Below are 24,524 nucleotides of genomic sequence, written 5' to 3'. Positions count from 1 at the left end.
TGCTGTTTCCTAAGGCACATGTAGCTGAACCGGTACTATGTGAAAATGTCAAGTATGTGGAATACATATATATTGTACATTTGTACTAGTACTAGTGTTCTCTCTTGTCATCAGACTGTCATCTATGTGGTAAATAATATGTGAAGTATTTTTATATATATATATCGTCGGCCTAGTGATAAAACCGACTAACCCACAAAATTTCAAAAAAAATTTTATTGGCCCTATCGATAGTAAATTGTCCATTTCATATGCTCACTCAAAGACAGATCATAATTTTTTGTAGAAATGCCTTTAAAACATCAGAAATAAAACCGTATAACCCGGCACCCATCGGATTTTAGCCCGATAATTCCGACTATCCCATCTGCGAGGGAGGGAATGAGGGTTGGCTGTTTTTGTCGCGCTAACAATGAGGGGCCACGTGCTACGTTACCGACTAACCCCGGCTTCGACTCGTCTCCGGACTTCGTTTGACATCAGATTCAGACCTGTAATAGTCCAGAATTTGCTCACTTAACCGTGGGAGCTCTCCAAAAAAGGAATATTTGAGTAATATTTCTTGTTGGTTTCATTGGGGAGTTAAATAGATCTTGTTGTTTCCTCTTTTTTCTTCGTTTTAAAGCTGCTGATAATGTTATTAATGACTAAAACTCCCCACTGTTCCCACAAAACTGTTTATCTCGTGACAATGCTGGTATTTCAAATGCATCTTCATGGATTTTGTTTTATATGAAACTACTTATTCTGTCCACGTGTACTGGAAAGTCACCGAATTGTGAAGGCATTTTCCCCTATTCGGACTACTGTGTCTTCTCATAATCATTTTTTCCTTCGCAATTGAATGGACGAAGTCGATAGAAGTTCATTCTTTACTAACTCACTCCAAAGAAAAAATGTGGGACCTGTCCAGCACACCGTCAGCCCCTAACGTTCAATGTTTTTTTTTTAAGTGCTTCTTTCTTCATTTGCAGTGTTTATTGCATCTGAAACATCTTTCGACTTTCTTTGAAAGTTCATTTCGTTTGTGTTTTGTTTAGATTATTTTCTCAGTGTCATGACATAATGCTTTATCCTTATGTCAGACCTTAACTTACGTAACGCAATAACATTCCATAAGATGATGCTACTCTTGCTGCGTCACCTCTGACCCTCAGCGCAGTGGAAAGTGATCAACATTACCAAGCTAATGTCACATCAGCTGATAATGCAACAGTTTTGTCACCATTGATGTCTGCAAAAAGGACACGGCATGAAAACGATAGGAAGGGTAACAAAAGGAAGAGGTTGAAAGAACTGGGAATGCCTCTACACCTGTCAAGGTACAAAGCTAGCAGGGTGTGAACTTAACGTCCTTTGCAGTTGTAAACTGGTTGGTACAAAATGCAATGACATTACTCCTCACCCTCTTGGAAAGAAAAGAGAGCCTACGTGTATGCCATGATAAACAGGATAGACAAAAAGTGATCTTACACAGCAAGTGTAAACCCAAGGAGAAATTACACCCTTCAATACCACTTAAAAGAGTCAATGGTCAAAGAACACCTGTTTGTAAACCAATCTTCACGAACACTGCAGGCCAGACCCACTGGTTTATTTAAAGTGTCTTCTCCGAAAAAGACCAAGAGCCCCCCCCCCCAAGAACACATAATGCCCACCACGAGAGAGCCGAGGATGACAAGTTGTTCCATAAAGAGTAATTTTGGACAAACTTAGGAAGAAATCCTCCTGTCTACAGATGACAGTCCAGAAAACTTCAAATATGCATCGAGTATACATGGAGAAATGAGCAGAGAGACAGAAAAAACATTAAGCTATCAAGTGTTCTGCCAAAACTTCAAGAAAAACAATTTGGGTTTTCTTTCAACCAAAAAAGAGCAGTGCGACATTTGCACCAGCTTTGAGTCAGTCTGGAAACCTCACAGAAATAGAATGTACAGCTCATCAATAATTTTAATTTATGAATATGAGGAAAGCTGCAGCTCGAGCAGAGAAGGAGAAGGACAGGGAAGCTGCACTGAACCCAGAACAAAGTGTGTGTCCTTTGTATGAAGACCCAGCGCGTCCTCCTGGCACCATCACTGACACCCGCCTTATATTATAAAACAAAACTGGCTGTACATAATTTTACGATTTAGGATCTTGCCACCAGAGACGCCAGATGATATGTCCTGGATGAAAGTGAAGGTGGTCCAACAGTTTTCATCATGTTTGACTCACTACCATAGATTGCAAGCGACTGACTTCAACCACTTCAACATCTGCAGTGATTGGTGCAACTACTAAAACAGAAAGCCACCCTGGTGAGTGCAATGGCCTCGGTGGCCAAAGAGCTTGACATCACAGTTGAGCAGAAATTCTCACCAAGGGCCACTATTGAGCGATCGCTCCAAAACGCACTGATATACATCCCAATGGACTACGTGAACATCGTGCTCCAAGCCAGACGCATCCCCATGTCCTATGAAGTTATGTACCTGGACCACAGCTTTTTCAAAAATTTTGCAAAGGTCGGAGAGCACTAAACAATCCGTCCAGGGAGAAAAGCAGGCGATCCTACTGTCACTGACTTGCAGGCTTCAAAGTGCACTCCATACTTTAAAATCCAGTACAAGCTGAACTTTGATGATGGATGGCAGGTGCTGCAGGGACCAAGAAAGCTGAACACCATGTGTACGACCGTTACTGCTGGACCTCTCTGAAAGACAGATTGAAGATAACTGACAACCAGTTTAAACATCTACTGGAGTTGAAGGCGGTCCTACCACGATGCTACCACAATTACCATGAAACTTTGCCTCAGTAAGACGTTTTGAAAGCGATCAAGTCAAATTCGATTATTGTTGAGTCTTTCAAAACAATGGTAACTTTTGTCGTATTGCCTTGTTATAGCCACAGGACACAGAGTGAGACAGACATGCTCTTCTATTGTTGAGAAAACTCAATAAAGTAGTAGCTGTCAAGCCACGCACCTTGAAGAAAGTTGGCGCATTCTTTGATACCTACAAAGTCTTTTTGTATAATAATAGTATATTATTATGAAGCCAACTTCACTCAAACCATTGCTGAGGTAGCAGAGCTTCTCTGTGGCTTTCTGCTTTCATTTCTTTCTTAGTATTACTTTTTTCCAGGCATTTGAAAGGCCACCCAGTGCCAATAGTACCGTGTCAGACACTGTCATAAATTCTAAAGGCCTGCTGATGCTACTGCTACTACTTTTGTTTTTGTTTTTGTTGTTGTGGTTGTTGTTTTTGTTGTTGTTGCTGTAGCTGCTCTCCCTTACCATTCGAACCTCCTGTTCTTCTACTTCAAATATAATTAATATACCCATTGCTGTGTTCTGCTTCTTCTACTTCTATTAAATGTTCCTATTTGTGACTGCTGTTTTTGCCAGAATTGACTCCGTAGCACTGAAATGGCAGCAGCTGATAGTATGTTGGTAGCAGTAATATCGTCCTCCTCCTCTTCCTTTTTACTCCTCCTCCTCCTCCTTTTTTCTCCTCACCATCTTCCTCCTCCTCCTCCTCAACCTTCTTCTTCTTCTCCTTCTCCTTCTCCTTCTTCTTCTTCTTCTTCTCTTCTTCTTCTTCTTCTTCTTCTTCTTCTTCTTCTTCTTCTTCTTCTTCTTCTACAAAAGATCACGACGATTGAAGAACTGATCAAATACGTTACAATCAAGTGTGGCTTGGCTGCACTCAACCAAACTCGAGGCCAGCAGTGGCTTCCTGATAAAACCGGCCAACCCACAAAATTGAGGGTTGGTCGGTTTTATCATGGAAAATTTGAGCGACATAACCGTCTAACCCACGCAGTTTCATTAAAAGCGATTTTTTAAGAAAAAAGTCTGCAGTTTTTAGGAAAAGTGTTTTTATAACTGTTTAAAGCATTGATTTATCGTTAGACACCTTTGTTTTGAAATAAAACAGTTTTTTCCTTCTCCTGTAAAATTTACCTCGCTGGGGTTAGCCGGTTTTATCACAAGGCCGACAATATATATATATGTACTGGTGTTCTTAAATTTTGTCACTAGTCTTTTTGCAGGAAGTTACCCTGTTGTTTTCAAGAAGTTTCAATTAATAAGAAATGAAAGCTGAGATCCGGCCTATGTGGTGGGATGGGCTCTTTGCCGTAGAGCGCCGAAGATGTGACTCAAATTCCTGCCTATGGAAGTTGAGGGGGGGGAGGGGGGGGGGTTGTCTTATTTTTGTCAAGTATCTTTGTCTTCTGTGATTTCATTCTGCCCAGGTTAGTCCTGACAGGTAAGGTTGAAGTTAAAGCAAAGCAACCTGCCTCCTGTATAATCTAAGTTGTGTCAATGGAGTTGTGAAAATGTAATTAATCATTGAAAAGAGAGACAAAAGCCTTGCAGTCAAATTATCTTCTGACTTACACTTTAACTCCGGTGTTTATCATAAACTGGGCTGTCTTTCTCAGTTCTCTGTTGGCCTGTACCATTGTATGGTCTTTCCGGTACTGTAAAATGATGTTGGCTACATTTCCTGTCTCAGCGCTCTGTGTGTCCTGCACTGCTAGAGGTGTGTGTGTGTGTGTGTTTGTGTGTACTGTGTGTGTCCTGTCTCAGGGCTCTGTGTGTCCTGCACTGCTGGAGGATGTGTTCCTGTTTGGTCTGCTTCTCCACACTGGCATTTTGGTGATTTTACAAGTACAGTCAGGCATGGATAACAAAAACATGAAATCACAAGAAGCAAATTTTAATAGTTCCAGTTCTACCGAATCGATTTTCACGCGAATTCAAACATTTTGATGATCTTTCTTTTCGTTTTAAAAAGGTGTAGATTTACGCCTGTCGGATGTGGCAGTGCGATTAACACTGAGTTGTTTAGTTTAGACCCATCAAAACACGAGGCTTCGTGGCCCTGCGGCGTGCACGTTTACTAAACAGGTGACCTTATTTAGGCCACATATGGCCTAAATAAGCTAAACCCCCCTCCCTTACCTTATTTAGGCCTCACCTGTGGCCTAAATAAGCTAAACCCCCCTCCCTTACCTTATTTAGGCCACACCTGTGGCCTAAATAAGCTAAACCCCCCTCCCTTACCTTATTTAGGCCACACCTCTATACAAAGTCACAGAAATATTCCTTTTGTGCTTATTGAGGTACAGTGCAGGGTGATTTTACCTGCAAGGATAATTGGACAAAATGGGCAACATCTTTATTGCTAATGGTCATATTTAGACAAATCCTATATCATTGTCTTTTTTTTTCTTAACAGCTCATGGTTATTAAAGAGTAAGCCAACTAGGTAGTAATTTCGGATTCCTAATACTAATATTATGGGCATTCTTAAAATTTTAAAACTTGTTTTTACCTCTTTTCTCAACGTAAAACGGATTCCGTAAAAAAAACAAACAACAATGACCTTATCTTTCTTTTTCAAAGTATTGTGCATATATATGTGTGAAACTATATATTCTATGCTTTCATGTACATGAAAAAAGCTAATAAAGGCAAGCAAAATGTTCTTCAGATACATAGATCTAGTAGTAGGCCCACTGGATTTTTTTTATAAACCGGGAAAGATGACCAGAAAATAACAAAATTATTTTATGATCTTCACTTGCACTTGCAATTTTTTGGACAAATTATAGTCTACCTCATTGTCTTTTTTCCCCCGCATGTTTCTTCACTATTCATGACAACTGGCATGTATTGTTTTCAGTTATTATCAAAAAAGTGGATAGGCGGACTACGGGGTCTATCTAGCCAAAAGGATAGGTGGACCCCGGGGTCTACCTAACAAAATGCTAGGTTTTAGGATGTGAACCCCGGAGTCAGCCTAGTGAAATAAGTAGTAGATCTAGGTTTAACTAAGGATCGGTGGACCCCGGGGTCAACATAGTGAAATAAGTAGATCTCAGTTTATTTTATAGTAGGACTGGCGGAGCCCGTGGTCAACGTAGCGAAATTATAAGTAGATATAGGTTTAATTAAGGATTGGTGGACCGCGGGGTCAACGTAGTGAAATCAGTAGATCTAGGTTTAATTATGGATTGGTGGACCCTGGGGTCAATGTAGTGAAATAAGTACATGTAGATCTAGGTTTAATTTTAAGGATTGGTGGACCCTGGAGTCAACGTAGTGAAATAAGTAGGTTTAAGGTGGACCCCAGGGTCTACCTAACGAAATGCTAGTTAGGTTTTTAGAATAGGTGGAACCTGCGGTCACCGTAGTAAAATAAGTAGGTTTAATCAAGGTGTCCCGGGGGTCCACCAATCCTTAATTAAACCTTCTTATTCCTCTACGGCTATGGTGACCGGGGTCCACCAATCCTTTTAAAATTAACCGTACTTATTTCACTACGCTGACCCCGGGGTCCACCAATCTTTACTTAAACCAAACCTTATTTCACTATGGTGACTCCGGGGTTCACATCCTAAAACCTAGTATTTCGCTCTGCAGACCCCAGAGTCCACCTATCCTCTACAGGACTAAACTATTATCAATTTGCAATTTTCATTGATTAGCATATTTTTTTTAAAATATTGAATCAGAGACTCGCTGTCTAAAAAGTCCACTGCTAATGCTATTCTTTTCAAAGAAAATAGCACAATTTGATTTTATGACATGTTGAAAAAAAGAGTTTTAAAAATATCCCGAATATATATATATATATATATATATATATATATATATATATATATATATATATATATATATATGTGTGTGTGTGTGTGTGTGTGTGTGTGTGTGTGTGTGTGTGTGTATTTTATTATGTATACTAAAAGACTGAGCAGAGGCTTACAATGTAAATTCTGTGCTCTACAAGTAGAGAAAATATTAAGTTTGCGCAAAACAGATTTTAAAAAAAGTTGGATCTAATTATTCTAATACAAGTAAAAGTGATTGTTATGCTGAGATTTGTTATTATTGACTCTGGAAATACAGTTACTTGCTGAATCTAAAAGTAACTAGAACTGTGCTATTCGTTTTATTTCAATTCCAAAACCCAAAGGCATAGCAATAATAAGTTAGATCTAGATCTAGCAGTTGTAGGCTCTCTGGCTGCTTCTAGCATAGGCCTGCTACCACTGATTCTAGACAGGGAATCTAGATCTTGCTATCGCCTGCACTATTAAAGTCAAATATATGGTAAAATAAAAACAAAACTGAATTTTTTTCAGTCAGTACATCCCAATTGCCATAGCCGCACGTATTAATAGTTGAATAATGCGATACCGCAGCAACACGTTATCACAGTGTGCAGGGGAGAGCGAGGTGCCCGGTCGATTCGGTGGTTCGGCTTTTGTAGATCTATGCATTTTTTACGGAAAGCCCTATTACCTAACCCTCTTACTAGATCTATTAGTGTTGTGAAAACTTCAACCTCTACAGCTCAGGCGTCAAAAGATGCTGGAAAATAATAATACGTCCTGAAGTTTCATAATTTATTTTTATACAGAATAACACAGTACACAGCTGGTAGTTTTTATTTCATCGAGTTATAAAAATGGCCTTCGTATAAAAATTGCCTTGTTTTCAGAAGCAAATTTTAATAGTTATAGTTCTACCGAATCGATTTTCACGCGAATTCAACCATTTTGATGATCTTTCTTTTCCTTTTAAAAAGATGTAGATCTAGGCCTGTCGGATGTGGCAGTGCGAATAACACTGAGTTGTTTAGATCTAGACCCATCAAAACATGAGGCTTCGTGGCCGATCACAAAAGTCTACGGGGCTTATCGAGGCCGATTCGCCCTGCCGCGAGCACGGTCACTAAACTGCGTACTAGATAGAATCTACTACCAAATATTCTCTACACAATCTTTGCTACTACTACTACTAGGCCTACTAGCCTACATGTACTACTACGAGACAGTACGAGAGAGTGTCACCCAGGCAAAGATAGTGTAACTTCGACTCAGCCACGTAGTGTACACTCTTTTTATACCCCAAATTTAACCCGGAAGTCCATTCGGAGGATTTGACCTTTTCACTTGACCAAAGTGTGCCAAAATGGTAGCCTAGCTTTTGCCCCTCCATGACGGAAAAATCTGGCCCTCATTCAAACCATTGGGATTGAGCAAAATTTTGCGTATTGTGCTTTGTTCTTTACAATATTCATTATGGTTATGATTTATAAGTTGTACACTGAGACAAAACCGTACTAAATGAGAAAGGTGCACCATTATGAAAGTGGAACGAACTCAGTTGCCTGAAAAGGGTAGTTTGAGCATGTGTGGCCTAAATAAGCTAAACCCCCCTCCCTTACCTAATTTAGGCCACAGTCCACTGTGGCCTAAATAAGCTAAACCCCCCTCCCTTACCTTATTTAGGCCATATGTGGCCTAAATAAGCACTCCCTTACTAAACTGCCCACTAGATAGAATCTACTACCAAAGATTCTCTACACGATCTTAGCTACTACTACTACGAGACAGTACGAGGGAGTGCCACTCAGGCAAAGATAGTGTAACTTTTAGTAACTATTACTCAGCCACGTTGTGTACACACTTTTTATACCCCAAATTTGACCCGGAAGTCCATTCGGAGTATTTGACCTTTTCACTTGACCAAAGTGTGCCAAAGTGATAGCCTAGCTTTTGCCCCTCCATGAAGGAAAAATCTGGCCCTCATTCAAACCATTGGAATTGAGCAAAATTTTGCGTATTGTGCTTTGTTCTTACAATATTCATTATGATCATGATTTATAAGTTGTACACTGAGACAAAACTGTACTAAATGAGAAAGGTGCATGAAAGTGGAACGAACTCAGTTGCCTGAAAAGGGTAGTTTGAGCATGTGTGGCCTAAGTAAGCTAAACCCTCCTCCCTTACCTTATTTAGGCCATATGTGGCCTAAATAAGCACTCCCAAAAAACTATACAACTTGTTTTGTAGCCTACCTATCTTCCACTATACTAAAGTTTTACGTTTCAGATTTGAACATGATATATGTATGGCGCATTATAAAAACAACCCTTTTTCAATCTTGCCCCAATTTTTGTAGCATGACGAACCAGTTCGCATTAGGCCTATTACTAAAAGTTGCAACAGTCACGCCACATTGAGAGCTACAGCAGTCTATCAAGTCAACAGAAGTCTGCAGATATTATTTTCTCAAATTTCGTTTGCCTGCTGAGATCATGGTTAAGTTTAGTAAAGAGCAGAGAGCTTTTTGTATTGAACATTACCTCTCCACAAACTCATCATCCTGTCCCTGTCGCTTTATGCAAGAAAAAATCTGAAATTATGCAAACTGAGCCCAAAAAAGTGAAATTGTGCGATTATGTTAATTTTAACAAAGAATGATAAAGGAAAATAATCAGAAATTATGCAAAAAATGATCAAATTCTGCTAAATTATGCGGGGTGCATAAAACCACGGGGACAGATCATCCCTGGCTGACATTTCGTAAGTTCTGCGCACGGAATGGAAAGAATGCTTAGGTGCCCTCAAGACCTTTGGTATCGTGAGTAGAGAAGTTCTGTCAGTTTGGATCTATAGCGAGTCAGAACTAAAAATGTCCTAAAAATGACCACTTCAGGTCGAACAGGCACCATGCGCAGCCCTTTTAACATTAATAACATCACCAGGGTGCAGATTTCAGTAGTCGAATCCCATGAGACGTCTGTCCATGGACGATCTGTAGCTAGGACTTTCCTACACCTTAACAGCCTGCATTCTCACAGCAGATCTTATTTACGACTGTACCAATTTTCATCTTCGCTAGGCCGAGATGACTTGGATCAGAGCATGGCAATGTGCTCATGATTCGTCTATTGTCTTGAAAAGTGGGATCATTTCCTCAATGACACATTTGGCTTACTGATTAGTGCAAAGCCCATTTTCACCCTGCTGGATATGTTAACTCCAAAAATGCTGTCTATTTGACACCCCATTCCCTATTGCTTCTAGAAGCCACTTCATACTGAATATGTAAAGTGTATGTGACTGTAAACACTCATGGGTTAGCAGGTCCTTGAGTTTGGGCGCCATTGAACATTTCGAATGACGCGTTAAAAATGTGTCGAGTCCAAAGGAATACATGTAGAGCACTGCTTTTAGGAATTCCAGAATGGAATCCTTAGATTTTTATACTCTGTAAAAGAATTTAAATATTGTTTAAATGTTACAGGGATGGAAATTTTAAAAGCAAAGAGAAAAAAAAAAGACAAAAGTCAACCAATCTTTTCACGACTTCCTTTACATGATTTTTTTTTTAAATTGTGAACTTTGCATTTTAGGGTGCTTTTTTCTTTAAGCCATTTCCGTTTTCAAAATAAGTTTCTTCTTCGTAAATTTTATGTCAAACAAATTCCTTTTGAATGAATTATGTCTCTTCCATTACTTCCAAATTAGAACATTCTAGAACAATTTTTGTACGAGACATTCAGAAAAAAAGTTGTATAGTTATTTTGGGATCACCCTGTACAATTTGCCTTTCTTTAATTTTTCTAAATCAGTTATCCCAAATTAAGGATGTTTCAAACACATTTGTCAGTCCCTGACGTGTTTGAGTTACCCATGCCCGACTGTGGTTTAAAATTTAAGACATGTGTTGCCAAATTCTTGTGTATGAAATCTCAAGTTGAATTATCGAGTGCAATTGTTCTTTTTTTTTCTTGTTGATGATATCAGTGCAGTCAGTGTACTGGAAATGGTTGACCCACCTGCTGTGCCTGACCTTTGTGTCACTGAAGTTGCCTCTGGTCATAGACCATCACTACTTTTTTTTTTTTTAACGTAGATGTATTTACGCCCCAACCAACACAATTTAGCTCACTTAGTTTTGGATTTGGAATTAGGAGGCAGACCTGTCAGGGCTAACCCAGGCTGAGAGTGATACATCCCAACAGAAAAACTGAGATAGGATACTTCGAGATACTCAATACGTTCTCCCCTTGGGAGTCAAATTAGTCTCCTGCCAGTCATGTGTCAGCGAAGCAGCTAACCGCAACACCACTGACGCACCAGTGGTTGCATTTCAAAAATTGCCCCTATTCATAGTATTAGAACACCACCACCCCTAAGAGATGTACAGCATCGCAGCTTAATTATACTATTTTTATACCTTCATGTATGTTGTGTGTCTTTTCCATGTCTCTTGGAGCAGGCCCCTAGCTTCTCAATAAATGTATTTGTGAAACAGTTGCTTTATTTCCCCTTTTTGGTTTGTGTTCTTCAAGAGTGCACCATCATCATCAGCTCCTTCTCGTTCAGAACCATATCGTCAGCATCACTCCACTTTTGTTATTTCCTTCCTAGTTTTTAACTGAAAAATATGTTACAGATCTGATCTGGGCACCCTTCTTATTTAAAGCAAAAACAAAAAAGGTATTCTTTTTCCTGTCACACAACTGACCTGGGAATGCCAGTGTGGGGAGAAAGTTATTGCTAAAATAATTTCTAACTTACACAGCTTATGCTGCACATAATTACAAATGAATATCGATGCCCTATGTGATCAGACCTCGTAAGCGACATTTTTTTTCTAAATTGACTTTTTCACACAATCACATTCTACTGTTTACGGTACATATGCCAACAGAAGGTTTACCCGAAAAAACTGTATAAAAGTGTCTTTTATCGCAAGTAAACAAAACTCGTAAGTCCAGCCCTCCCCAAATGCGATTGTGATCAGAAGTCGTAAGCTCCATCCTGCTGCTTAAAAGCTTTGATTACAACTGAGCGCAGTGATTTGAGACTGGTCATCGACGTTTAGGACTTGTTAAAGAAACCCCTATCTACATCTGTACCTGATTCACCATGTTTTCTAGTTCCGACGCATTTTGTATCAGTCACATTCTACGGATCGTCATCTTCTGTCGAACCTGTTTCATTTCAGACATCTAGTATATAGTAGTTCACCACACCCATCTGTGCCCTTTATTGTCAATCCTGAACCATCTTCTCTACCTGGTTCACCCCGTTGTCCAATGTGATCACCCTATAATATGTCACTCATCGCTGACCCGCCAACACCCATTGCCGAGCCTGCATTAGTTCTGAAACCTCGCTTATCAAATCCATATGTTCAGTCACTTCAGCTTCATGTCTCACTCGAGGTTGATCCTGCATCACCTTTCTGGTCAAATTCCCCTGATCTGTCTGCTCATATACCACCCATGGTGGAAACAACGTCGCATTCTTAGCCTGGTTCCTCACAGCATATTATGTTGTCTGAACCAGATCACGTGGACAGTCTGACTTTTAAAAACAAAAATTACAATGGACGAAAGTTCCAGCAGAACGGAAGCAGGGTCAGGCATTCATCTGAAATGATAAACACAAACGCGTATGAGAAATGAAAAGGGAATGTGAATGCAAGAGAGCAGCATTGAAGTACAAAAAATTTTCCGAATGCGGCAGACAGAAAGTTCTCAATTATATCTGGCCCCTGTCCTGAGCGTCTCTAAACATAAATTATGAAAATGGATGCTGAATTTATTTAGGAAAAAGAATGCCAGAAACAACGTACTTGCAAGAGCCTGTACCTAAGGACAACAACCCTTGAGGATTGGTGTATTATTAGTAACATTGTAGTGGAAGGGGACACTTCTGTCACCAATGAAACTGCCAGCACAAAGCGTTGCCCAGACACTGCGCAAGAGACAACTCTCACTACAAGAAAGCATCCACGTAGAAAATATTTTTTATTGAAGATTTCTTTGCAAAACTGCCCAAAGTGAGTTCTCATTAATGTTGAAAACAAAACAGGAAAGTTGTAGGCCTATACTAAGCCAATTTTCAATAGTATAAACGAACTTCACAGAAGTATGTTGCGCTTTGTCACCAGAAAAAACAACAACCGCATTTGGCCATCTCAGCATACAGGGGCATTTTCCATGGACAAAATAGGTCTGGTTAAAGCGACCTGTGTGTGGGCCATACGATTGGAAAAGTCGGTGATGATATTTGGAAGCATTTCAGTGAAGGAAAGTCACAAGCTCTAGCCTAAATGGACAACGATAAGAAACTGGCCGCAGCAAGCAACGGCAAAAATCTGTGCAATCACCATGGACCTTCAGTCTGTCCTCTTGGTGCCTTGTCTACAAGCTCCATTGCTTAATTGCAAAACTAAATTGTCCGTGCACAACTTTACAATAGATAACTTGGAGACAAAAGGATGTGAGATGCTACATTTGACATAAAGGGGAGGGTGAATTGTTGGCCAGTGTGCGTTATGAGTCATTGACTGTCTGCTTCAAACCAAAGCCGACTGTGAAACAGTGATTTATCTACTTAGACGGTTGCTGTTACCAAAATTATAGAAATGCTGTGTCTAAGACACGTTGAGAAGACACCCAACGAAGTATTTTATTCACAATGTGTACGCCCTTATCATGCAAATAGCCCTCTATTCAAAATATTCGTTTCATCATAATTTTACTTATACATAGTTATGAGTGTGTTTCTTTGGCTGTTTGTATGTGCGTTTGTGTGTGTATGTGCGATTGTGTGTGTTTGTGTGTGTGTGCGTGAGTGTATGTGTGACTTTGGAGATCTTTGACAGGTGCCAAAGTTCTCCTACTCCTATGTGCATGTTCTTTATTCTTTAATTTGACGCTGCTGACTAATAGCTTAATCCTTTGTTTCTAAATTTAAACTCAAGATGCTCTCAGAATTTTGTTGTAAAATGAGTAAATAAGAAAATGCATTGCTGAAAATGCACATGAAGTGTCAGACAATTTACTCGCCTTATATATAATCCAACCTCGTTATTCTGGCAAAGGTCAACCAGTCCTGGCCCTTCTCTTGTTTCCAGTACAGAGTGCGGTAGCCATGAGATTGCATATGATACTGTTTTAATAGTAACCCGGCCGGGAATCTAACCTCCCTGAGCTCACTAAGGTGACCTGACAACCATCTACTGAAGTTGGTTCTTCTGTCGTATGAAAATATTGTCGCTTACAAGTATGCACTTTCCCAACATTTCACCATATCAAACCTCGTAAATGACAATAGTTGTCGCTTACGAGGTCTGATCACAACCACGGTAGTGTAATCATTCCTCGTAACCGTCAGAACATAAGAAAACCAATATTTATTTTTAAAACATAACTAACCTTCATTTAGTTATATTGTTTTGAGTGGTTTAAGCAAAATTGAAGAGGTCTGACAACGCTGTTTTAAAAGTAATCAGTTTTTTCCTTCTGAAAAATTATCTCTCTGGCACTTTCAAGGTCTGATCATGGAGGCATCGATATGAAACTGTGAAACTTGGCAGAACAGTTGAAATATGATTTTGCTATATAACAGTATCAAATTAGTCTAGCTGTAAATGGCAACATTTCTTCACCTGACCATACTACAATATCTTCTTCAAATTGTAGAAAGACGTTAGATGTATTTCACCTTGTTCAGCTATCACCCCCACCTGTGCCTGTGGTAAAGCCATTACACTCTTCTTTGCTATGGCACATAGGAGACGCAACTTCCAATTCCTGGGTGAGAAAATTTTTATCGAGTACTGTATCACTGTCTTTCTGCTCAGAGGTTGTATCCCTCTCAGTCCAGGTTGGCCGTGACAGACAGGGCCAGAAGCCTCCATCCTAAATTATCCAAAATTGTGTCGATGACCAACGAGGACGTAAAAATACATAATACATTTTTAAAAATAATAAACGGGATACCAGTACATGGTAACATAACTACTTTCAGCATAAAGCATGAACACAAATAAGACACAAGATAGAAACAGAGTAGCCGTTAGCATATCTGTTTATTATTGTACATAGACCTTCAATCTATACACATAGAGCTACTGGCACGTCACTACACATTTCACAAAACCAGCCTCCATTTTGTTCCAGCTACAAGGGATGTACAACCAATCTTCACATACAGAAAATGAGGCAAACGTCCCCCCCCCCCCCCAAAAAAAAAAATTCTTTATTTCAACAATTCCCCCAAAAGTCTAAGTATTTCTTCGCCATCGCATCCATTGTGTCTACACTGATTTGTTTTTTAACAACGAAAATAATCAAGAGGAACAATCCACCCTGCCTACATTTTTACTTGGTCACCCACAATGAATCAATATACAGAATTGTAAAAATTTAACAAACACCAAAGACTAAATCCAGCAAGAGGAATGAGAACAAATATGAGCAATATGAAACCATGAGAGAAAAAAAATACCACAATTAATTTATAGATTACAAGCCCAAATGTATGGAATGCGTATTGGAATATTCCCCATACAAAAAGAAAAAAAAAAAAGATGGGCACATTTTTGTATGGACAACCACGAGGTGAAGGTTATTGTACAGGGAAGAAATAGAAAAAACTACCATACATCAGGAAGTGGGGGTTGTGTGAGACATTAAAGAGTGTTACCTCCTCTATAGTTACTTCAAGTCATCTTATCTTCACAATGAGAAATCCTTCTCTCATAGCAACAACAATCACTCCCACACATAAGCACATCTTCTCACATGCGCACACTCACTCACATAGACTGCACTGCAGCAGGAAAGGGCTTTCATTCAATATAGCAATCTCTTCCTCCTCCCAAATGACTAGGACAAAACTGAAAACTTTCACAATTCACAACATTCAACGGCTTACCACTCACTTTCCCCCACAGATAAACCACTAGTCTGTCACTTTATATCTCACACATCAAATGAAACCACTCTAGTGAACACACATGAGGCCAAAGGTCAGCGAGGCGATAAATAATCATAAGTATGACTCACAAACAGGACGTGCTCTGGCTGAATATGACATTCAAGTATACACACTGCCTACAACTTAAAGCATAACAATGTACATCAATATTTGGTCATCATCGTGAATATTCACAACATGAGAAGGAAGAAAAATCACATATGCACACCAAGAAAAAAACAAAAAAACAAACAAGAACTGTGCTGTCTGCAGGTTTGCACTGCAATACCTTTAACAACAGAAGACAAGATGTTTCTCAAGCACTTCTACCTAACCCAGAAGAAATGTTTTTGCCTCTGATTTTCACACATATCACATCAGAAAGAGCCCCTCCATATCTATATTTATTCCAAACCGTGACTCAAATCCTGAGCCTACACACTTTGCCTGAGGCTGGATACTGCTATCTGCAAACTCTGAACTTCTCTGACTTTATATTATATCTCAAACCTCAACTCTCTTTTCATGACTTTTTATAAGAAACCACAATCATGTCAGTTCCCATCTCATGAAGACAAAAGATCTCAAATGTTTTACTACCGGGCCTAGGCTTGCTGAGTCAGACGCAACCAGGTCAAGGACATACAGATCACAGGGGCAAAGACGTACAGCTACACAAAGTGTGCATAAATCATTTTACAAATGCCACAAACTATCACAGATCATCACTTTACAGTTGTGCTAGGTGTATACCCATCCTTTGTCAGGGACAAACAAGCTTCCAGTACACCTCAGACTTTGGGTGGGCAGAGGAGAATTGACATTATGATCTGGGAGACTGCGTGCTACTCATGCCAAATGAAAGGCTCCACCAAAGATGTGACATGTTAAATTTACTCACGATGAACTGAACAAAAATTTCCCCCAATAGAAACTGAGAATAACAAATATATTGAATTTTGTCATAAGAAAATAGAAAAATGGTTTCAAGTTTCTGCACCTACCATGTCAATATTTGTAACTATATTGTCAAATTGATCCTAAAATACAAGTCTCCAGGATTTCCATTCTTGCTAAGATATCTACCAGTTTCACAAGTCTAAGTATTTGGATTAACTCTTTTGCTCTGGACTCATTACAAAAAAAAAGGAGAAATAGAAATACTGTAACGAAGAACCAGAAATGCTGTGCGCAGCACAACCAAAAAAAGAAAAAAGAAAAAAAGAAACACTACCAAAAGAGAATTTGCGTCACTTCCATTAGACTCTCAGTACACGTCACAGGGGAACAAAGGAGACATTCACAGAGACAGAAAATACAGATGCCTTAGAATATGGGTATGTAGCTGTCAATCTTGGCTCTGTGTCTCTGAGCCACACACTCGGCGATCCAGATGATGTTTCTGATCTCCTGCTCCTTGAGGCGGATGTAAGCGTAGAAAACTCCAAACTGGAACTGCTGCATGAAGGCTTTCTTCATCAGTTTGACCTGTCGGAGGAGAACGCGCCACTGTTATTGTCAGGACAGACTCACCGTATCCAACAGACTAAGTTTGTTTGGTTTCAGTAAGAGTTTTACGGCACTTGAAACACAATCAGGTCATATAAGAGCAGAAGATTAGAGATGTTACAAGAAAGTAACAAACACAAAAAAAGGAGGAAAGACGACGTGTTTGATGGGAAAGAAGGAACATACCACACTAGACCACCTACCAACCACCCACAGACTAGTTTCAGTAAAGAGAAGCACATCAACACAATAATGCTCACTAGCAACTTGGTGCTGGGATAAAGTAAAACAAAGACAGGCAGAAACCACAGAGGGACAGTAAAGAAGAACAGACCAATAGCGCCTTCCAACCACCCACAAGAGTAGTTTGAGTAAAGGAAGGACCTCGACACAATAATGGCTATACAGTGCAAGGAAAAAGCAAGACAGATAGAAACAACAAAGGGAAAAAAAAAAATTAGGACCCACTAGTGTCACCCTCCAACCTTCAGCTGTTAACACCGGGACACACTCACCATACCCACCAGACTAGTTCGAGTAAGGAGAGTATAGTTTAGTTTTAGTAAGAGTTTTACTGCACTTGCAACACAAATAGTCATATAAGTGCCAGAGATTAGAAGTGTTGCTAGAAAGTAACATAGAAAGAGAATAAGACGACAGACGTGTGGTTAGCTGTGTGATTCTCGGGAAAGTAGTCGAGTACGGTAGGCTACCTATTTGACATTGAAGAAAACAAGGACAGGCCGAGGCGTAAGCCACGGACTTTTCAAGACTGCGTGAGTAGCGGTCGAGGCGCAGAGCAGAGAGTTGCGACCAGTCAGTGCAAGTTGGATCGCTACATGAGGTGGGTGTGCATAGTTAAACCACATGCGTGTATAGTTAACTCACTTGCGACTGGGCCCTTTCACCAGTCACAAGCGTTGAAGACTGGCGTTTTTGGGGGTATTTCAATAAATCACCACAACTCTCAGAATTACCCTATTGTAATCATTTTTTGACACAGTAAAGTAACATTCAAGCTTAATCTAATACAAAAAACTAAAGTTGTGTAAGTCTAATACTTTAATTTGTATGATTTTTTTAAAATTGGCATGAATTTGATTTTCCGAAAAATTTCCAGAGACGTGACAAGTAGAATGAAATTCACTGCAACAACAAAAATAAAAGTTCAAAGTGTTCTGGTTTGATTTGTATACATGTGCGAGTGTTTGGTGAAAATATAAAAGCTGGTCTGTGCATTGATTCAGACCCATACACTGAATTACATGAGACAGATGTACGGCACGACGTTGTGATTTCCTTGCGCGAAAAACAACACCGGTACTAGTGCTAGATCTAGCCCTAGAACTACGACTCGGGCAGTGTTCGGGTACATATCCAGGATCCTAATTATTAGACACATCATATTCTGAGACACTAGAACTAGTAAAACGCACAGAAGTATAGAAAACGGCGAAATTATGTGATTCTTGTTCATGCGACTTCTTCGACCGTTACTATGACGCGACTGTCAGATTACTATGAGCTGTATAGAAAAAAATAAAGCCCGAGTTCCGGTCTGTTCAACCCCAGTTGGGGTCACTGTCCTTCACCTTCAATAACTTAAAAACTACCGGCCCCAGAGATACGAAACGAAGTCTACGTAGCTCAGGCTTGGCCAAACAAGGGTACGAGGCGGGTCTCGCGATCCGTGCGTGATTTGTAGAGCGAAAAAAAAATTCCAAAGTTGGTCACGCAGGGCTTGTGAGACCCGTCGCGAGCGTCGCGGCGGGGGTCACGCAACTGTTGTGTGACCCGTCTGAAGTGAGTTAAACTACAAGACGTTTGATAGGAAAGAAGGAGCAAACATCAGAGCACTCGCCAACCACCCACGTGTAAAGAAAAGTACACTGACAATTGACACAAAATGCAGACAAAACCCAATGAGCAATTTCCCCCAACATAAAAAAAAACCTGCATTAACCCTAACTCTGGCAAGGGCCGATTAGATCGGCCCATTTCCTGCCATGAAACTGGCAGGGCCGATCTCATAGGACCATATAGTAAACTGCTGCTTCTGCCTTCCAACTAAATATTTGGGGCTTCCTAAAGTGATTTCTGATTGGCTAAAAGGCTAACCTCCAACCAATCAGAATATTTCTACCATTCTGGCTTAGGAGAAGAGTATTTTGCTTTCAAAACAGAGGGATGTTTTGAAAGCTTGTTGATCAGGTCACAAGCCACTAATGCCAGTGTAGATCTATCACTTGTGTGGGTCTAAAATGGCCAAAAATCGATCTTTTTTGGATACATTTGAAAGTGAATTGACTAGGGAAAGTAATTCAGACACTGTTAGTGGTGGATTTATTGGTGTTCATTCAAGATTGGGATTAGATCTGACAGACAATGGGGATACATTACCAGTTCTCATCCTGCCCCAACTTCTCTTTCAAATGGAACTCTAGATTCTACTACTTTGGGAGTCTAATAGGGGCAGAAAAAGGAGAGCTATAGAGTAAAGTAGGTTCCTTTTGCTATACTAATTATTACAGACTACCAGCAGATTGCTGAAAACCACATGGTTGTACTTAGAGTGTTTTTATGTTGAGTTTGGTATAAAATTAGCGAGTATCAGCTGCGCTCGAAACAGACCACATGACAAATTGAAACAGTCATAACTCATTACCTGTTCTTCTCAAACCTATAAAACTATACATTTTCTGAAAGGTAATTGAAAAACCCATATTTCTGCTATCTCACATTTTTTATAACAAGAAATACATTAGATTGGTGAATATGCTAATGAGCATGTAAATTTTTTATGTCAGCCATCTTGGATTTCAAAGTTACATAACCCCTTGAAAATAAAATAAAATCATATGTTCAAGGGCAAAATATAAAAGTTCATTCAATTATCTTTCAGAAAATATATACTTTTGTAGGGTTTTTATTTGATGCAAGTCCATAAATTTGATTTGTAAAGCATGTGCACGTTTTGGTTGACTGGCCCTGCCATTCCTGTTGAAACCACTTGCCAGAGTTAGGGTTAATTTCCCTCACCTCATACTCAAAGAACTTATCCTCCAGTGTCTTGTCTCCGGGGTTGGAGCCTGAGTTGTCAAACAGTTCCTTGTATTGCTGAAAGAAAAAAAATCATCATTTATTATAAAGGAACAAAGTACCCATATCACCAACACCATAGACAAAATACCTGTATAATCATCATCATTGACAAAGTACCCATATCAATATCACCATACTGCCATAAGCTGACAAAATGCTCTTTTTCAATTTTGGCACCAAATTTTTTAATTTACTGTATATGGAAAGCCTGATGTGTCACCCTACCAGTGTGAAAAAATAAGAGTGACACCAAGGTCAGTTTTTGAACAAGGTAGAATTCAAATTTTGGAAGGACGTCTTTTTAAAACTGTTACTTTACTTTACTTTACATTATCCGTCCTCTTGTACCTCTTGGGCGTCGAGGGGAGAAAGAGCTTCCTGTCTCTAGCAAATTTGATGGCCTGGCCGGGTGGGATATTGTATGTTCTCAGGGTATCCTTCACACCCAGGATCCAGGTCTTTCTAGGTCTTCCTCTTGCCTTGTACCCTGATACTTTCCTGTAGTAGGCTTTACTGGCAAGCTGGTTAGGTGACTACGTGCGAGATGTCCAAACCACCTGATTGTTTGCCATCGAATGTAGTAGAGGGCAGGTGTTGTTCCCACCATTTCTCTTGTTGTTTCTGACCATGTCCCATCTGGTTTTGTTGACGACTCTCCTTAGACATCTCATCTCGCAGGGGGTTATCTTACGTTCCAGACTTTTGGTCAGGGTCCACATCTGGCACTAGCAGGTCAAGGTGGGGATGAAGATAGAGTTAATGAGCTTGGCTTTGGTCTCAATGGGGATGTTAGGATGTTTGAGGAGTGGAGCAAGCTGGTAGCTGACGCGGTTAGCCTTTTGTACTCGTGTCTCAATTTTTCAGTTGAGACGTCCGTCTTCTGAAAAGATGCTTGAACTCGCTGACTTGTTTCAGCGGATTTTCATCGATGGTGATGTTTAGGTTGCCAGGTGTTCTGCTGATTTTTATCGTCTGTTTTGTTTTTACTGATCTTCATGTTGAGCTTTTCACATTGTGTATTCAGCCTGTCTGTGTGCTCTTGAAGTTGCTCTTCTTTCTCATATGCCAGGCTTTGATCGTCCGCAAACAGTATCTCATACAGGTCTATCAGGTTGGGGTTTGCCTCTTTTGTAATTTTGTTCATGTATATTATAAATAGTAATGGTGATAACACACACCTTTGTCTCGATGACACGTTAAACCAGTCAGTGAGTCCGTTTTGGGTGCGGACTGTGCTCATACTGTTGGTATAGATGGCTCTCATGTTGTCCAACAGTTGTCCCCTAATGCTTTTCTCTCCAAGTGTTTGCCCCAGTTTGTTTCTATCTACTCTATCAAACGCTTATTCCTGGTCTACTAACACAAGATTCAGTTCTTTGTTGTATGCAATTGTCCGTACACTCAGTTGCCTAAGAGCGAAGATAGCGTCTGTGCACCCTCTCCCTGTGTTGCTCAGAAAGGAAATTTCTCGATAGGTGTTGCAGTCTTTCTTGCTGCCTTTCTTCTTCCAGATAGGTATCACAATTGCATGCTGCCAGTCTTCTGGGACTTTCCTCTCCCTCCATGCTTTTGGGAATATTGTGGTCAGCAAAGTGATTTGTTTCTCCACAAGCCAGAATGGCTTCAGTTGTAATGCCATCAATGCCAGCTGCTTTGTTCCTTGGACTGTTCTTCAGTGCCTGCTGTACCTCTGATCATAAGATGTTTGGTTCTTCTTCTTCTGTGTATCTTGGTTGAAATTGGCTCTGTGCATTTCCTCAGCTGTTTGGGTTCAAGAGCTCCCTGAAATACTCCTGCCGTCTGTTTTTGATGCTGTCTTTTTCACGGAGTGGGTTTTCATCTTTGTCATTGACTACTGTTGTTGGGTTGTATGGTTCGTCTCGTAGTGTCACTGCTTTGACACTTTTGTAGAACTGTCGTGGCGAGTGTTTGCACAGTTCACTTAATATTTCACCATATTCCTTTTATGACTGCTCCTTGGAGCTTCTGACTGTCCTCTTGCTATGACGTCTTGCAAGTCTGTATTTCACATAGTCCTCATCTAGCTTTGACTTTACCCACGCCTAGTACAACTCCTTCTTTTCTTTGATGGCCTCATTTACTGTGTCATTCCACCAAGCTGTCTGCTTTGCCAGCCCTCTTCTGGTGTTCTTTGTACCACAGGCTTTACGAGTGTCTCTGTCAGCGTGGTCTTGAACACTGACCATGTTTCTTCTACCGTCATTTCTGAGCTGTCTACTTCTTTCAGCTTCTGTGTGACTTATGTCTCCATTTCCCGTCGTACTTCTTCCTTCTGGAGCTTTCTTAAAAGCTGATCTGTCTGTCTGTTTCTTTCCTCTTCTTTTTCCCCGTTCTTTCACTCCGCTGCTTTGTAAATAAGTTAACAGGACGGTGGTCAGTGTCCAGGGCTGCATTTGGGATGGCTCTCATGTCTGTGACTCCTCCCCTTTCTTCTATTCGTGTCAAGATGAAAATTATCTGTGATGATACATTCAGATCGTTCCATCTGTACCAAGTTTGTTTCTGACTGGATCTGTGTTGGTAAAAGGTGTTTGTGATCCACAGTCCATATTCTGCACACAGTGGTAATAGCTGTTCCCTGTTGTAGTTGCACCCTGTGTTAGTGTCGCTGTGTGGGCCAAAGTACAGGTCCTAAGGTGTACACGCAAAGTCTGTCATCAATAATTTCTTTATATGCCCTCAATTACCATCTTTATGCAGACGATACACAGCTGTATGGATTCACTACAACTGACAATGTACACAATCTCATAGATAGAATCGCCAGATGTATCAATGATATAAGAAAATGGATGTTCAAGAACAAATTAAAATTAAATGAGGATAAGACCGAAATATTATTTCTTCGTAGCAGCGCATGCAATGAAATCGACAATATCAGAATAAACATCAATGACCACGAAATATCAGCCCAAACTAAAATAAAAAATTTAGGTGTGGTGCTAGATCAAGATATGTCAATGAAATACCATGTATCCAATCTTTGTAAAAATCTATATCTCCAGCTGAAGAAAATAGGGAGCATTAGAAAATATATATCTGTTGGTGTCACCAAAACTTTAATAACATCACTTATATTGTCAAGGATTGATTATTGCAATTCCTTACTGGGTGGTGTACCTGATGAACAGTTACAACAACTACAAAGAGTACAAAATATTGCTGCCAAAATAATTACTAAAAAACTAAAGCATGACCATGTGACTCCTATTTTAAAAGCATTACACTGGCTCCCAGTGAAAGAGCGTATCATATATAAAATCTGTTTAACTTGCTACAAGTGCTTAAATGATTTATCACCGGACTATCTAAAACAGCTTTTAACACCCTATGTGCCTCCTAGAACGCTCAGATCATCAAGTGACAAAACAACCCTTGTTAAGCCTAAAATAAATTACAAATCATATGGCCAACGCTCTTTTTCATATTTTGCCCCACTTGTTTGGAATAGGCTTCCAAAAACTATCAGAGAAGCAGAAAATCTAGAAATTTTTAAGAAGAAACTAAAATCATTTCTATTTTCATCATATTTCGATTAGACAGAATGCATCCAAGCTGTAGATCGTTATGAGTTTGTATGTGTGTATGTACGTATGTGTGTATGTGAGTATGTACGTGTGTGTGGTGCGTGCGTGAGTGAATATGTGTTTGCATGAGTATGTAACACTATGTACCTTTAAAATTGATTTGTAAATCCATTATATGTATCATGTTAAGCGCATAGAGCATTGCATAAGTAGATATGCGCTATATAAATGCAATCCATTATCATTATTATTATTTTCTTACTAAGGTGTTCTTCTCTTGCCCACTCTTCCATTGAAATCTCCCATGACAATAAGTTTTAGTGAAGAGAAGAAGACCAGCACAGTAAGTTCTTCCTTGTCTGGGACTGTGCTTATGGTGTCTGCCATCTTCTCAAAGAATTCCTCTTTTTGTTCTTCGCTGTAGGAGTCATTGCACGGTGCATAAGCTTGGATAAAGTTTGAGATCTTTTGTTCTCCCCTTACTCGGATCTTGGAGATCCTCTCCGAGATAAACTCTGTTTCCAACACATTCTTTGCTGTATCCGGGTGTGGAATAAAACCTACACCATGTGTTGCCCTAGTTGTCCCATCCCCGCAACTCCAAATCGGGACGTAGTCCTCATGGATCTATTTGATTCCAGTTCCCTTCCCTCTGCAGTCTGAAATTCCCATCACCGGTATTCTCCATTTTTTCGTGAAATCAATAGCTTCTGGCTCTTTGTCTTTGATTCCACAAACATTCAAAGTGCCCGTTCTTTCTCGTTGTCTTTTTTCATTTCCTGGTCATTTTCT

General features: G+C 39.9%; 1 protein-coding gene across 1 annotated transcript in view; it reads right to left on the bottom strand.

The window, feature by feature from the left end:
* Positions 1 to 14,664: 14,664 nt before the first annotated feature.
* Positions 14,665 to 24,524, bottom strand: part of LOC101852493 (V-type proton ATPase subunit d 1) — a 31,271-nt gene continuing 21,411 nt past the window's right edge. The window contains exons 7-8 of the mRNA XM_005103458.3: positions 20,122 to 20,199; positions 14,665 to 17,061 (exon numbers count right to left, since the gene is read on the bottom strand). Coding sequence (XP_005103515.1) covers positions 16,900 to 17,061; positions 20,122 to 20,199 — 240 coding nt within the window. The 3' untranslated portion in view covers positions 14,665 to 16,899. The remainder of the gene's footprint in view (positions 17,062 to 20,121; positions 20,200 to 24,524) is intronic.

Source organism: Aplysia californica, unplaced genomic scaffold (assembly GCF_000002075.1).
Source record: "Aplysia californica isolate F4 #8 unplaced genomic scaffold, AplCal3.0 scaffold00373, whole genome shotgun sequence".
NCBI classification, from domain to species: domain Eukaryota; kingdom Metazoa; phylum Mollusca; class Gastropoda; order Aplysiida; family Aplysiidae; genus Aplysia; species Aplysia californica.
This window is presented reverse-complemented; position numbering and strand designations above follow the sequence as displayed.